The sequence below is a fragment of the Sinocyclocheilus grahami genome, unplaced genomic scaffold (genome assembly GCF_001515645.1).
Source record: "Sinocyclocheilus grahami isolate Dianchi unplaced genomic scaffold, SAMN03320097.WGS_v1.1 scaffold16.1, whole genome shotgun sequence".
Taxonomy (NCBI): Eukaryota; Metazoa; Chordata; class Actinopteri; order Cypriniformes; family Cyprinidae; genus Sinocyclocheilus; species Sinocyclocheilus grahami.
The window spans coordinates 3,807,186-3,822,401 of NW_015505195.1; the positions used below are offsets into that span (position 1 = coordinate 3,807,186).

Consider the following 15,216-nt stretch of genomic DNA (forward strand, 5'->3'; position numbering starts at 1 on the left):
ATCACGACGGTATCCCACAAGGACCCCAGCAGAATGGAGTTACAGGAGGAAATCAACAGACTTCAAAAGGCTCTGAGAGCTGCTGAACAGCAAGAGCAACTGGAAAAGTTAGCCAGAAAGGACCTGGAAAGGAAACCTCATTTCACTGATTTAAGGCCTTATTATGTGTTACGTATCATTGTATTTCATTTTGATTCGTTCATGTGAAACATTTACGTAAAATTAATGGTGTTATTCTAGCGTAGCTAACTACGAATCCACTATTGCCTGTGAAGTGAATGTGCTGTTTTGATTAATGAATGAATTTGTATGGGACATATCATAACTGACTGTTATGCCCCGCACGAGTTTCCCTTGCATGCTCACATCAGTGCAAGTTCTGCTACCCTTGCACCTGGTGTGAGTTTGCATCGGTCTCCTAGCAACACGTGACCCCGGAAGTGTGAGCAGACTCTTCCGGTTAATCTGACAACAGCACCCACTTCACAGACCTGTGTGTAAACAAAGAACGGCATGTAAACCAACCGTGTTAAGCTAACTCTTAAGCTAAGCCCTTTACATCAACTGCTAGCCGTTAGCATACGACTAACGCTAGATAGGCGTGTAAAGTGTAACTTTCTAACCACTCCTCTCTCTCTCTCTCTCTCTCTTTCTCTCTCTCTCTCTCTCTTTCTATCCCCGTCCCCCCTGGTGTCACTTCCTGTTGATGCCATCACCTCCTCTTTGGATACAGTTTGGCCGGTCCCTCCCCACATACTTTAGTTTTACTTGTGTTATTGTTTATTTTTGTTTTGACTTTATTCTACCTCTCTTTAATTTTATTGCATTTATTTACATTTGTTTAGCCCAAATGTACCAATTCAGCTAAATCGATTTTTATTAAATTTGAGATTTAATTAAATCAATTTTTATTATTTTTTATATATTTTTATTTACTTTCCCTTTTTAATTTCCTACAGCTATTAGGACCCCTTTTATTTGTTTTGTTCTAGTTTTACCTTATTTTAGTTATTTTACCATCACCATCTTCACGTTTTCTATAGGATTACAGTAGTTCTAGCAACTGTTGTTTCCTTAATGAGTTATAGGGGGCGAGAGCCACTGTTCACACGTCACCAACCAGCAGCCACAAGGGGGTGGGGCAGGGACCTTTCCAGAGGATCACTGCAGACACACACACACCGTGGGACCCCACAGACCCCAACGAGCTGGCCAGAGACAACACATCTGGCAACCTAAATACTGCAGAGACCCTGAGGACATCAAAGAAACTGATCCTGCAGCCTCACCAGCGGCTTAAAACATCATAAAGTAATTCTCAGACCCAGAGTCTGAACATGGACTGATCGCTGCTGATTCTGAACTTCACAACTCAGAATCCAAAGCGGGCACCAGAAGGCACCCAGCATTGCCACAATGCAAAACCCTTCTACAGAGAGCCCCTAGCCAGAAGAGGACAGAGCCATCACCATGGCAACAGACCCAAGTTCCAGACCAACCACTGGGAAAAGCCATGGTTTCCCCATGAGCTGATTCGTTACAAGCATTTGCAAATTATGTGTTATGTAATATTTCAAACAAGGAAAGGCTAGCCACATGTGTCTTTGCTAAGCCATACAATGTGAAATGGGAATATATTTATCTCCCAGTAAAAAGTTGAAACATATGAATTAAAAAAAAACAAAAGAGTTTGAACAAACAATCTGCCTGTGTTTTGTCAGTGTTAATTCAGTGTTATTTGTCATTTGCAACCCATTTTGTAATGTGACATGGATATTTAATGAGAAGAAATGCAGAGCAGAACTTGATTTTATCCAGTGGGAATTGATTGGATGTTACATACCAGAATGGAACAGTCTCTCAATAGCTATTAGTCTCTTGGTCAACATTATCCTTTAGTCCACATTGCCTGAGTGATTTCAGTGCAAAAGTGAGGTCAGTTTGGAGAAAGAGCAAGTCATTACATTTTGACGAAAAATTAATATTTTTTTTGCCTTTTTATGACATGCACCGATGAATTGTTCACAATAAGATCATAGATGTGCATTGAGAAGGTACACACACAAGATCAGTTTTATTATTATTTTTTGTTAACTGAATTAGAGAAGAAGAGGTGGAAACTACATTGGGCCTCATGCATGAAACACAATCTGAACCGTGTAAATAATTTGTAAAATCTTTCTTATGTAAATCAAATGGTGCAATTTACATAAGAATGGTTTTATGAATGATTTAGCCTACATAGAAATTCGTTCTGCTCGAGTATTATAAATAAGACCAAAAAAAGGAAAAATACAGAGAGATTTTTCTCTAATTTCAGGGAAAATGGTTGACCTTTTGTGCAGCATCACAGAAAGTTTGTAGTTTGTGTTCGCGTGGGCAAGGTGTCTGACACCTCCCAGAGCTTCATTTCTTTGTTCACAGTGTTTTGTACTCAGTCATTTAGAAACCAGGAAACTTGGGGACATTTTCACAACTGGCAACCCCTTCTGCAAATGAGCCAAGCAACTTGCAACTGAGTGGAAAATACCATATGACTGAATTCTTTGCACGCACAGTTATACTTTCGTGTTTCGTGAGCCCCAATCTCTGCTAAAATCAGGGCAATGGAGGTTCTTTGAAGTTAGTCAGTTTGCTTACTGGATCGAAAAGACATTACTAGGCTCTTTTACTACGAGAGACGACATTTTCCCATGTTTGAAATTATGTTTTTGATTGAAGGCTCTCATTCTACCTTCCCCCGCTCACCTTAGTTCTAGCAGACACATGAGGAACCGGCCCTGGAAATCACAAAGACCTAAAGATAGTGATTGAGGCACTAATTGTTGCATAGATTGAGTCGTGCATAATTATCCTCTTCCATCTTTGTTTCAAATCCTAAAGGAAACAAACCCTCTCCTTGTATCATCAATGAGAGGTTCATGGCATTTCAGATGCTAATGGAACAGGTGTTTTAGCTGTCATGGGAACATGAACCCTGTGTCATTCAATGATAGAAAGTCACATGCATCTTTTAGAGTATGTTTTAGCATATGAAGAGACACATTCTTGTTTTTCCTTTTTGTCCTTTGTGCTAATGAAATGAAATTTCCCAGCATCTTTTTGCCCCATGTTATGAAAAGATCTTTTGTTTTCAGTAGTTGAACTCTTCATAAATGCAATCAAAGGGAAACATTTAGGTACATGGGTTTTGTTTTATTTTATTATATTATTTTTGGCAACAAGATTTCAATTACATTTTATTTTATATTTAATTTTATTATTTTTTGTTAATTACATTTTATTTGAATGTATAAGCAAAGTGCATTTTTAGAAATCAAATTGATTTTGTTTGTATAATACTGTGTCAACTTATTGGTCATTCATACAGGATGCGCTCTTAAATTTCATTTGCACTTTCTTTTTTTTATATTGTTGCTCACGTGCAGACTGGCATCTCTGACCACTGCACCATGTGTTACTGTTTTTAGCATCTTGCTGCATCACAGTTTTAATTAATTGCTCTAAATTAACAACTCTATTAGAAATAAAAATATCACATTAAATAGAAAGAGCAAACAGCGTAACCTACTACTGCAGCACATCATCCACACACTGCCTTGAGAGAGGTTGGTTACCCAGCATCCCCCTCCCTCCATAATGATGCTGCATGGCTGAGGGCTGACTCAGCACATGTGCAGTAGAGAGCGAGGGAGGAAAAGAAAGATGCAGTGTGAGTCACAGAACATCCACTTTGATCCACTCAGCATTCAGAACCTCATCTCCCATCAGCCCACTGGGCACAGAGGAATAACCTACTGCAGTGGTCTGTATCTTTGATAAGCTCTCAGATGTATCCAATAGTGTTTAGAAAGGAAGACACACAAAGGACTATAGAGATGTAACTTGTTGTCTTGGTTAAATTGCAAATTTTTTAAAGCACATGGCACTTTGTTTTTATTTTAGCAAATGTTTTTTTCAGTGTTATGTTGACAGTGTGGACTAATACAGTTGTAAAAGTCTACTTGGGTAGTGGGCATGAAATGTCATGCAGTGATAGTAGAAAACTATTTGAAACAACATATTTATATTTATATGAAATATATTTGAATTAATTGTATTATTATAAAAGTGAACTTAAAAAGCTATTAAAATGTCAATCAATCAATCAATCAATCAATAAAGTAGTCACACTCATGTTGTTCCAAACCTATATGTGACCCTGGACCACAAAACCATGTCTCAAGTCGCTTGGGTATATTTTTAGCAATAGCCAAAAAAACATTGTATGGGTCAAAATTAGCGATTTTTCTTTTATGCCAAAAATCATTAGGATATTAAGTAAAGATGATGTTCCATGAAGATATTTTGTAAATTTCCTACCGTAAATATATCACAACTTAATTTTTGATTAGTTATATGCATTGCTAAGAACTTCATTCTTTAGATTTATACGTACATCAGCTTTCAGATGATGTATAAATCTCAATTTCCAAAAATGTACCCTTATGACTGGTTTTGTGGTCCAGGGTCACATATGCCTTTTTTTTGTGCAAGAGACAGTCACATTTAAGTAATTTTAATGAAATCTTGCTTGACAGCCATTGTTTGAAAACATCAAACAGTCATCAAAAGAGCAGCTTGGACATTCTGCTAAACATCTCCCAACGGGTTCCTCAGAAGAAAGTCATAGAAGTTTTGAAAGATATGAGGGTAAATTATGACACAACTTTTTTGTGTGTGTTTGTGTGAACTGTCCCTTTAAAATAAATGGTGTTCACTTACATTTTAAGTTACACTTTATTCAGGTCCATAGTTTTTAAATATATTTGCTTGGTGTTGGTGGTATATTTAGTGCATGTTTTATTGCTGTAAAACCCGTATAGCAGAGTATATACGGAAGCAGGACAGTACAATACCCAGAATGACTGATTCTGAATGTGTCGCAAACAGAAGCATGCCCACTCTTCCCTGTTTTGATACGTTGACTTTGAAAGAATGTCGAAGTTGAATCCATTCCTCAGATCCTAGATGATCCACTTCTCAGCCAGTCAGTAGAAAGAGAAAGAAAGTGCTTTTGGCAACAGCTGTGTAACAGTGCAGGAAGGGTGGGGGAGAATGTCTGCTGTTAATGCTCAGAGGGCATTCTGGGTAAATTGCAGTATTACAAAAATTCAAGGCTCACTTGCATTTTCTTTCCCTTGGCACACTGCGTTCTACACAAGGTGAAAGGTGAATCATAGCAAAGTATGAAAACTGCAGGATTATTTAATTGATCGCTACTTATGGTTTTACTAAAATAGTAGTTTTAAAAGCCGGCAGTTATTTTTATTGCTAATGATGAGTCTCGGAAAATCTTCTAGTTCTTCAGCATCGGAATCAATCTTCAATTTTCCTGACCACGTTATTTTGGGAAGACTGTCTGGGAAAAGCTCAGCCCCCGGGACACATGCTTGTGACACGCAGGATGACCATAGCAACACATTGTGTGGGTGTGTGTGACCGCATCACCCTTATTTTGTCATCTTTTGGACTGCTCCCTCCCTCTTTCATTCCCGCTCTTTCTTTTTCTCTCTCTCTCTCTCTCTCTCTCTCGGTCTCTCTCTCTCTCGGTCTCTACTTGGAAAAAGATTTGCGCAAATGAAAAAAAGTCACATTCTGTGTTTAAGACATAATAAAGATGGTATCCGAGCAACGGACAGGAATAAAAACACATTTCCCTGAGCTCCGCAATAACAAAATGATTCAATTACTGCATAAATACAGCTGTGGGTGTGTGTGTGTGGCTGACAGAGCAAGAGCGGCAGAACTGGTAGGCCTGGCTTTTTCAGGACACTCCAGTGGTCACCGTTTCCCTCATGCTATCACAGCCGCCCTGCCATCAGCCTCTGTCAGATCAAAGATGCTCAGTTCATCTGCCATAATGAAGCCATTCATTAGCCATGTTTATCAATAACATTCTCATCCTTAATGTGCACACAAAATGCAGTCAAAGCGCTCTTCTCAGACTGATTGTAGTAAAAACAGAGCATTCCGTTGGAGCACGTCCAGGCCTAATATGGAAAAAGACTGAGTAGGCAGGAGAGAAAGATAAAGATGGAAAGAGAGAAATGCAATATGCTACTCGGTTCTCCACTAATCGTCTTCATGTTAGTGTTGTAAATACTGCAGCCGTAAGGCACAGGGTTTAAAAATTTATATTTCCAAGTCAGAGCTGTGGTTTAGCCCCATCTGACAGGTTGAGTTGAGGGGTGCTTATGTGGGCGACACAGGTTCAAGTTCTCCTCATTCCTAGGGTTCGGTGGTATGACGGACTGTGTATATATTGTGCAATGTGTCAGCTAGGAGAATTTTTGTTCTAGTGTTTATATTGCAGTAGATGTATTGATGGGCAGGACCATCTTAATTTATGTACACTTTAGCTATACAAAATATAATACAAAATTACCCCAAAAAAAGTCAAGATGAGGACAAACTTTTTAAACTAAATTAATTTTTAAATTGTATTTATATAGCTAATCATTTATAACTGGTCACATTAATACAGAATTCTGACAGGTGTTCATATATTGTCTCTTTTACAGTGACTGTGACCAGTCCAATCAGGATTTAGTTTTAGAGTGTTTTGTTTTTAATTTAATTGTTTCAGAATGTGAAGATGTTATTGTACTGATCCCAGACTTAACCATATCTTTTGGTTTTGGTCATCAATTTTTGCAGTTTTGATGTTCATTTTATTTATTTATTTTTTATTGATATTCATTTTATTGAATTGCATTTTATTGCATTGCAGTGCAGAGTTGGTCCTCCATATCCGTGACTCATGCATGATTCTACTTTGACTCATACAGTGATATATGATTTTGGCCGTGTTCAGGAAACTTGTTTAAAAAATAATCAGTTCTGTTTGGAGTCACTAGTGATGCAGAAATTACACAGTTGCCCAGTTTTGTGTGTCTTTGCCTGGTTTGGGCCTCATTTGACCTGCCTCTGAACTTTTAACGGAAAGGAGAAAATGCCCAACAAATGTTTATTTTTACCAGAGTGGTTGGTGTATTTGCTAGTGCGGAAGCTAGAGCAGTGAAAGGAGCTCTAAAGAGAAGAAAATACATCCACACACGTCTGCAGGGAAACAGGCCCATTTCTAATCCCCCTCTATTCCTGAAATCACTATTTCCTCCTGGCGTTTCCTTCCTGGAAATTTGCGCTGTCAGTGGGTGAAAATTGTGTCCAGACTCCTCTAAGTACTCAAGCCAGAATGTCTGTTTGAATATTTGTTCAATGGACCCAAATTTAGTTGAGAAACTATTTTGGGGCAAACTATTTTGGACATTAACATTAGCTAAGTAAAACGACCTTACCGTTTCTCTAAACACATGAAATTAACCGTGATGAGGGTTTAGCAGTTTTTTTGGACATCATATCTTGTGTCTGTTTGTGCAGCTTGGTTTTCTGGTTTTTGTCAGCCTCGATTTTTCCATATTCATTCTTTTTTTTCTTTCTTTTTTTGTTTTACTGTAAATCTTTGGAAAGTTTACTCCGTAACTGTATCAGTTCCGTCTGAGTCGACTGATTACAGATGTGAGTGTGTACAGTAAGTCTACAGGCCTCTCAACCTCCCATTTACTGAACTCTGTTTGCATTCAGCTTCTCCCCCTACAGACGTTTAAATAACTGGAAATAAAAACATATTATGCCCTGACATATTATGTCCATGTTAAATCTGTTTTTCTTTTTCAGGACATTTCAGCGAGAACACTCTTAAAGGAGGTTTTATAATCTTTCCAATAAAGCTCTGAAGCAGCACAAAGACAGGGCAGTCAGTCAGTTTTGCACACACAAATATGGTTTCTGCACTTTAACGCCGTGCTATCAAAATATTGCACTAAAGCAACCAAATTCTGTGCAAAACATCATTTGTTATTGGATTCAAGTATGTTTGGGACTTTTTTTCTTCCTTTAGATTTCCGTTATTTTCTTCAACACCAACATTCACTGGCAAAATAAATGTAGTAAACAGAAATGCCCCTAAAATCTTAATATAATATTAACTAAAAATATTAATTATATTACATTTTTATTATTAATAATTATAATAGTTTCTTCAGATTTATAGTTGATGCAAGTGAACCTGTATTTAAAATAGTCTGGTTTGTATTTTCTTTTATCTTGCGTACAGGATTTGTGGCCAAAATACCATGTATTTTGCATTTCTATCCTAACCGCACGATTTTATGATTAGTTGCATTTATTGTTTGAATTCAGTATTGTTTTTTTTTGCCTAAGGCTCAATTTTGGCTCTTGACCCATCAGTCGAGGTCTTGTGGTGTTTTGAGGAAGGTGTTTAAGCAGTCTAGCAGTAAATGTTCTGGTGTTTCAGGAGATGGTTTCGGTGGAGCAGCTGTGAGAGTGTAAAAGCTTTCACTGCTGTGAGCTGCAGAACTGGCTTATCGCATGAGATCCACAGCGTGCCGAAGTCACGTCTCATTATGTTCCTTTAAAACCTGCTCACTGCTCGCAGCACAACCAGACCAGGGAGTGCTGTGTTTCTCTTTTTTTTCTTTATTTCTCTCTGTTTGAATTACTGCAGCCAAGCAGCCCTTGGCCATTTCTCCCTCTTTCTCTCTCTCTGTGGTTGCATTATGCCTAAGAAAAAGTGACACGCTGGTAATTATGTCATGCTATATTGATGCCACAGCTGACATCATTCAGCTTGAGCCTGAGTTTCATTACTTTGCCATAAGCACAAAACCCTCCTATTGAACATAAGTTCATTCGCATATGGGGATTTTTTTTGCTGATGATTATCACAGAACTGTAAAGCAGAGCTCTCATTATGACTGTTTTATGCACACACACGCATAAATGGCCACGGTGGTGTGCGCAGAGCTTCGAGTCTTGTTAATGATAATTGATAGATGTGCATGTTTAATGTTTGGTTGGGGTTTAAGTAACATTTATAGCACAGTCTGGTGCTAGTTTAGGCTTTTAGAAATGGTAAAATATGGAAGTAATTAGTCAGACCAAATGAATGCCGCACTAAACGGTTAAGGGACTGCGGTTCACAACGTGCCTGGGAGGTACATCTGTGTGTGTTGTTGTTATTGAAAACTTACCACTGAAAGTGAAAATAGTCAACAAAACATAATTGGATAAATGATGACTGCACTAGGGGCTTCGGCAAAAGTTGGAAACAATGGAGGACTGTGTATGCAATAGAAAGCTCTGTACACAATTAACTGTGAAATATCATGGAGAGTTGTTTTTTTTATTTATAAATCTGGAATTTACATTTTCTCTTTTGGTTAACAACAACGAATGGGAAAAAACGCATTTCAATAAATGCGTCAATAGAGAAAAGAGCCAGGATGATTCATTTCCCCTTTCTACTCGAATTGAACTGCAGACATGGCTTTTGATTGTCAGAAATAGATTTTGAGTAAACACATGAATAACTTGTTTTTTGCTCTTCTCTCCCAGGATGAATTCCATCCGTTCATCGAGGCGCTGCTGCCACATGTGCGTGCCTTCGCCTACACCTGGTTCAACCTGCAGGCCCGTAAGCGCAAGTATTTCAAAAAGCACGAGAAGCGAATGACCAAGGATGAAGAGCGTGCCGTCAAGGATGAGCTCTTGGGCGAGAAACCCGAGGTCAAACAGAAGTGGGCGTCGCGCCTCCTTGCCAAGCTCCGCAAAGATATCCGGCCTGAGTGTCGGGAGGACTTTGTGCTGTCCATCACGGGGAAGAAACCTCCAAGTTGTGTCCTCTCGAACCCAGACCAGAAGGGGAAGATGAGGCGTATTGATTGTCTGCGGCAGGCGGATAAAGTCTGGCGTCTGGACCTGGTGATGGTGATTCTGTTCAAGGGCATCCCGCTGGAGAGCACGGACGGGGAGCGGCTGGTCAAAGGAGGCCTGTGCTCCAATCCCATCCTCTGCGTCCAGCCTCATCACATCACTGTGTCCGTCAAAGAGCTGGACCTCTACCTCGCCTACTTTGTGCAGGAGAGAGGTGAGTTTGCACAGTTGCTATGCTAACAAAGCTTTTGCGTATGTGAACGAATTCTCACCTATTCGGTACGGAGGGAGTGGATGATTCTCAGAACTACGCTGTTGCTGAACCGTAATGGCAGTACTGGGAAGTCGCGTTGTGCAAAGGTACAGAGAAGCCTATGCTTGTGGAGTGGCAGTTTGGCGTGTGGAGTAAAAAGATGCTCTAGCTCATTCTTCTGAGAAAGCTGTTGACTCATCATCCTGTGCTGTTGGTACCAGGAGCTCCAAATTTTGAGTGCAGCTTTTGCTTGCAGGCCTCCGAATGCAGCGTGAAGCACCACGCTTTTTCAAACCAGAACCGCACTGTCAGAATCACCGACATTTAGTTGGTTTTAACCAGAGAGACAGGAAGAAAGGGAGTATAAGACATACGCAGAGCCAACACTGTAAATCATTTAAAATAAGTGGGTCTGCTCTGACAGGCGGGTATATGTGTTTCAATTTACTGGATGTTTGTTGTATAAATGGAGCTATGAAAGCTGTTGGGATACATTCGGGCTGATCTAGCATTTCACTCTGCATTCGTCATTTGTGAACTTGACATTATGCTGTAACTTCTGCTAAAATTTGGCAGCATTTTGCAGGTATTTTCAGGTATTTTAGCAGCATTTTGCAGGTATTTGAAGGACACTCATTAATTTATTAACTTTAACTTTACTTGCATGGATCAAATTGATCAAAGTGACAGTATATACTGTACATCTATAATGTTACAAAAAATTATATTTAAAATAAATGCTGTTCTTTTGAACTTTCTATTCAGCAAATAATCCTGAAAAAACTGTATTGAAAAATTTTCTTTTTCGAAATTCCTAAGGAGAAGCAATGTGTTTTGAGCACTGAATCAGCATATTAGAATGATTTATATATATATGTATATATGTGTGTGTGCATTCTATTTCATTTTAGTTTTTCTCATAAATTTAAGTTTAGGCTACAACTTGGCATGCTGTCGATTAGCACAGAACATAATTTTGACTCATTCTTTAGTTTGTAAAAACAAACTAAAATGCATTTACTGTAATATGCTTATGGTTGAAGCCTGAATAAATATTTAAAACATGCAAACTTCACCCACAGGACTTAACATTATGGCTAATAAACCGTAACCATACGTTCATACACGTAGAAAAATAGTCAGACCTCCGAATGATGATTCAGACAATTTAGTAACCTAAACAACAAACATTTTTACTGTAGATTTCTTAAACTTAACTACAGGTGTCACGTGCTCTCCCTGAGTTTCCGTATGAGTCAACGTTATTTTCTGTGGGAATTAACAACATGCTGCAGAAGCAGTAAATATAACTTTATAAAACTGTTTACTCGTTCAATTCAGATATGATCCTGTAGAAGTGACACCAAGGATGTGCAGTGCTTATAAGTTCAGTTGAGTGGTCAGTGTGTCAGGATGAAGAAGTGTATGTGTGTGTGTGCTCATGTGTTCAGTACAGCAGCAGTTAGGGTGACTCAGCATACTGAGTATTCGTGAATAGTGCTGTAGCATCTCTCTTAAATCCCCCCTGCACTACATTGTGTTCCAGACCTTTTATTCAATTAAATCCCAATCTCAGTGTAGTAGGAATTGTTTATTCTCTTTTTTTAACTGCACTCTACATCTCCTCATGTACAGAAGAGTCTTAAGTGCACCTTAAATATATGCACCAATCAGGCATGTAAATCGAAACGCTTCAAACAGCAGTTATTTCAGCCCTCAAATTTGATTGGTCGAGCAGCATTGATAAACAATCCAACAACACTGGAACTTTTTACCATTTGTGTCACTCCACCTATGTTTGCAGCGTTCCAGACCAGAGTAAACTACTGCTCAAAAGTTTGTAGTCAGTAAGATTTTTTAAAATGTTTTTTAAAAAGTCTCATGTTCACCAAGGCTGCATTTATTGATCAAAAATACAGTAAAAACAGAGATATTATGAAATGTTATTACAATTTAAAATAACTGTTTTCTTTTTTAAATATATTTTGAAATTTCATTTATTTCTGTGGCGCAAAGCTGAATTTTCAGCAGCCATTATTTTAGTCTTCAGTGTCACATGATCCTTCAGAAATCATCATATGCTGATTTAATATGAAACATTTCTTGTTATTATCAATCTTGAAGACAGTTGTGCATACAGTTTCTTTCAGGATTTTTTGATGCATTTATTTGAAATATAAATCCTTATCACTTTTGATCAATTTAATGCATCCTTGCTGAATAAAAGTATTAATTTCATTTAAAAAAATTCTATTCTATTACGACTTTTGAAAAATAGTGTATGTGCAAGGTTTCTCCCACCAGTGACCTGGGAGGAGGAAATGTAACCATTCCACTCAAATATTCTGTTCCACAAAATGTACTTCTTTGGCCTAATTCATGTTTTATTCGTCAACTTTTATTTGTTTATTTGTCTGGTGTATAAAAACAATATCACATCAGCATAAGTGCTGTAGAAGGAAATAAATGCTTGCCAAGCATTTGAAAATTATTTTAGTTCACAGCTGCAGCCTGCCTTTTTCTCTCTGTCTTTTGCTCCCTTACTCATTCGTTCTTTCTTATTTCCGCCCCTTTTGTCTCTCCGCCCCCTCAGGCGACCTTCACCCTCAGTTGTCTGGGTCAGACAGGCAGCCCGCATGTCACCTGACCTGCCTAATAGCCTACAAACTCCTTGCTTTAAACAGTCCGATAAGGAACTGCGTCCATTCGCCCTCACTCCAACTAACGGCAGCACCGCAGAGAGAGAAAGAGAGGAAGCACAAGGAAATTAAAATGGGGAGTGGCCAAGAAAAAGGCTAGAGTGAAAGAGGGCATACAGTCAGCATTTGCCCTTAAAGACACAGGGCCATCTTTCACTTGCAAGGCATGCTCAAATTCCCTTCATCTCAGTGAAGTTGAACAGGACTGGCAGTGTTTCTGCAGTGGCAGCTGTGTGTTAGTGTGTGTGCGATTAAACTTTCAGCTCTGTTACGATATCTTTGCTAATGGAGCAAAGAGCAGGCTGGGGCGGGGGTCAGATTGAGAAACAGTGGCCATTACTCTTACTGCCCTCCTTCTCTCATTCAACAGGCTATTCGCTTCGCAAACGTTACAACCGCAAGTCTCTCGGGGTGAAATGGCTCCCTCGAAAGATGATCAAATTAATTACATTTTTGAAAGATTAGGCAACCAACCTCATTAGAGCTATGCAATTGATCAAATATAGCTCTTCGTTTCGGGCCGTATCGGTTTCCAGTGGGGTCACATGACCTGGCTAGTGCACCAGTCCTCCTCTGATATTTTTTTATAACTCTCAGTCTCTGAAGCTTTTGCTGGGACAATAAATATTATGCTTGTCAAAACAAACAGAATGGTGGTTTGAGCGAACTGGAGCACACGGCTGATTTGGTGGCACTGGAGGCGTCCGTGCCAGATATCAAGCCTTGGTGTCCTGCCATCTGAAGAGGCACTAAAACACATCGGCTCTCTTTCCATTTATTTCACATGTGAGAATGCACTGCAAGTCAGCTGAGCAGGAAGATGCAGCAAACACGCACGTGCTGGACGCACACATGTTCAGTAAACACAGAGGAGCTGGAATGTGCTCCAGTGCTCTGGCAGCGGAAATTTGGGAGGGGTGGGGGAAAGAGGGTCAGCTCAGGTCAAGTTCACAGCGCTGTCAGCCTCCAACAGGGGGAGGTGTTCGGCGTGCTTATCTTCTTAAATAAAGGGCCAGCAGCCTATTAGCAAAGCAGCACATGCTGGGTTATAACAGTTTTATTCAAGAAAATTACTTTTTTATATACAAAATATTTTATATGTATGGGGTGCTTGCAATACTATTGTGGTGAGATATCTTGTAGTCTACAGGTATGTCAGTAATAGTTATTGTTGTAAGTTACATTATAACAATACTGTCAGATATACAGTCCATAAATCTGACATTGTATTGAACATCTGGGATTTATGAATGGATTTAATACTTGAAATATGCTCATTTTTAGCATTTTGACAAAACAAGCCTTTTAACCAAAAAAATAAAGTGTTATGCAAAATTAATAAAATATTTTAGATTCTGCACTATTTCTAGGTTACTAATCATATAAGTAAATATGTGACATTGGTCAAGTGAACTCTCTTTGTACAGATGGTCATGCTGGAGAACATGATCAGCTCTTGTGCTGCTGTCAATAAAGCAAAAGAGGTACAAACCAAATAATAATACATTCTGGTTTTCTTCATATTTTCTCCTGAAAATGTTAATTTAGAAAATTAACATGGAGCAAAGAGCATTTCCACTAGTGCTCTCAGACTTTTGGATTGCTACATAAAGCAAAGATATCATTATACATTAAGACTGACTGTCAAAGGTGCGATTTCCTGACACAAAACAAGATCTGCTCGCTTGTGGTTGATGCTTGCGGGTCTCGAGAAAAAATATCAAAGTGTTCTAACCCCACAGAACTTTCTTTTCACACTTTACTAGTTCTTTAGGTGTTTCGGTGAAAGACCTGCTATTTACATAAATAACTGTTAGCCCAATCCTCTGGCTGCTTTCTGAGCAGTGCTTCCTGAGAGAGAGCACTCTTCCGAAAAGAGTCTGACATGCAGCCTCTCTGTCTGAAGGGAGAAATCCTTGGAGTTGGAATATGTCAATATTCAGTAACATAATGGAGCTTTGACTCCTCTATGAGTTCTGTCATATCAGCTTTTGACAGTGTTATCTTTGCAAAGCTAAACACTTCCGCTGATGCATGAAGCTCCTATTTGATGTCATTGTAGCTCATATTAAAAGCAATATGCCATTTATAAATCATGATGATAATGCAATGGTGTTTGTTCTTTACAGTACCATTTAAAGTTCATGGTACAGTTGTGTACAGTCATTAGTTTACATATACTTCACTCTCAGATAAAAAGGTACAAAAGCGGTCATTGGGGTGGTACCTTTTGTACCTTTTAGGTACTAATATGTACACTTTGGGTACTAGTATGGTACCAATATGGACCCTTAAGGGACAAAGGTGTACCTTTTGAAAACACAATGACATCTTTTGTACCTTTTTTTCCCCTCATACCTCCTGTATAATATGTAAGATGTGTAGCGTTGTCTAGCATTTTTTAAAGAGAGATAAATTCATAAAGTAAAATAACAAAATATATTTTTTTAATTTATTTGTATGTTTATGGCAATATTTTTTGTAAAA

General features: G+C 38.7%; 1 protein-coding gene across 4 annotated transcripts in view; it reads left to right on the top strand.

Moving 5' to 3' along the window:
- Positions 1 to 15,216, top strand: part of LOC107548967 (nuclear factor 1 C-type-like) — a 113,276-nt gene that overhangs the window by 26,808 nt on the left and 71,252 nt on the right. For all 4 annotated transcript variants that reach the window (XM_016229864.1, XM_016229871.1, XM_016229850.1 and 1 more), the window contains one exon: positions 9,460 to 9,991. In XM_016229864.1, coding sequence (XP_016085350.1) covers positions 9,460 to 9,991 — 532 coding nt within the window. The remainder of the gene's footprint in view (positions 1 to 9,459; positions 9,992 to 15,216) is intronic.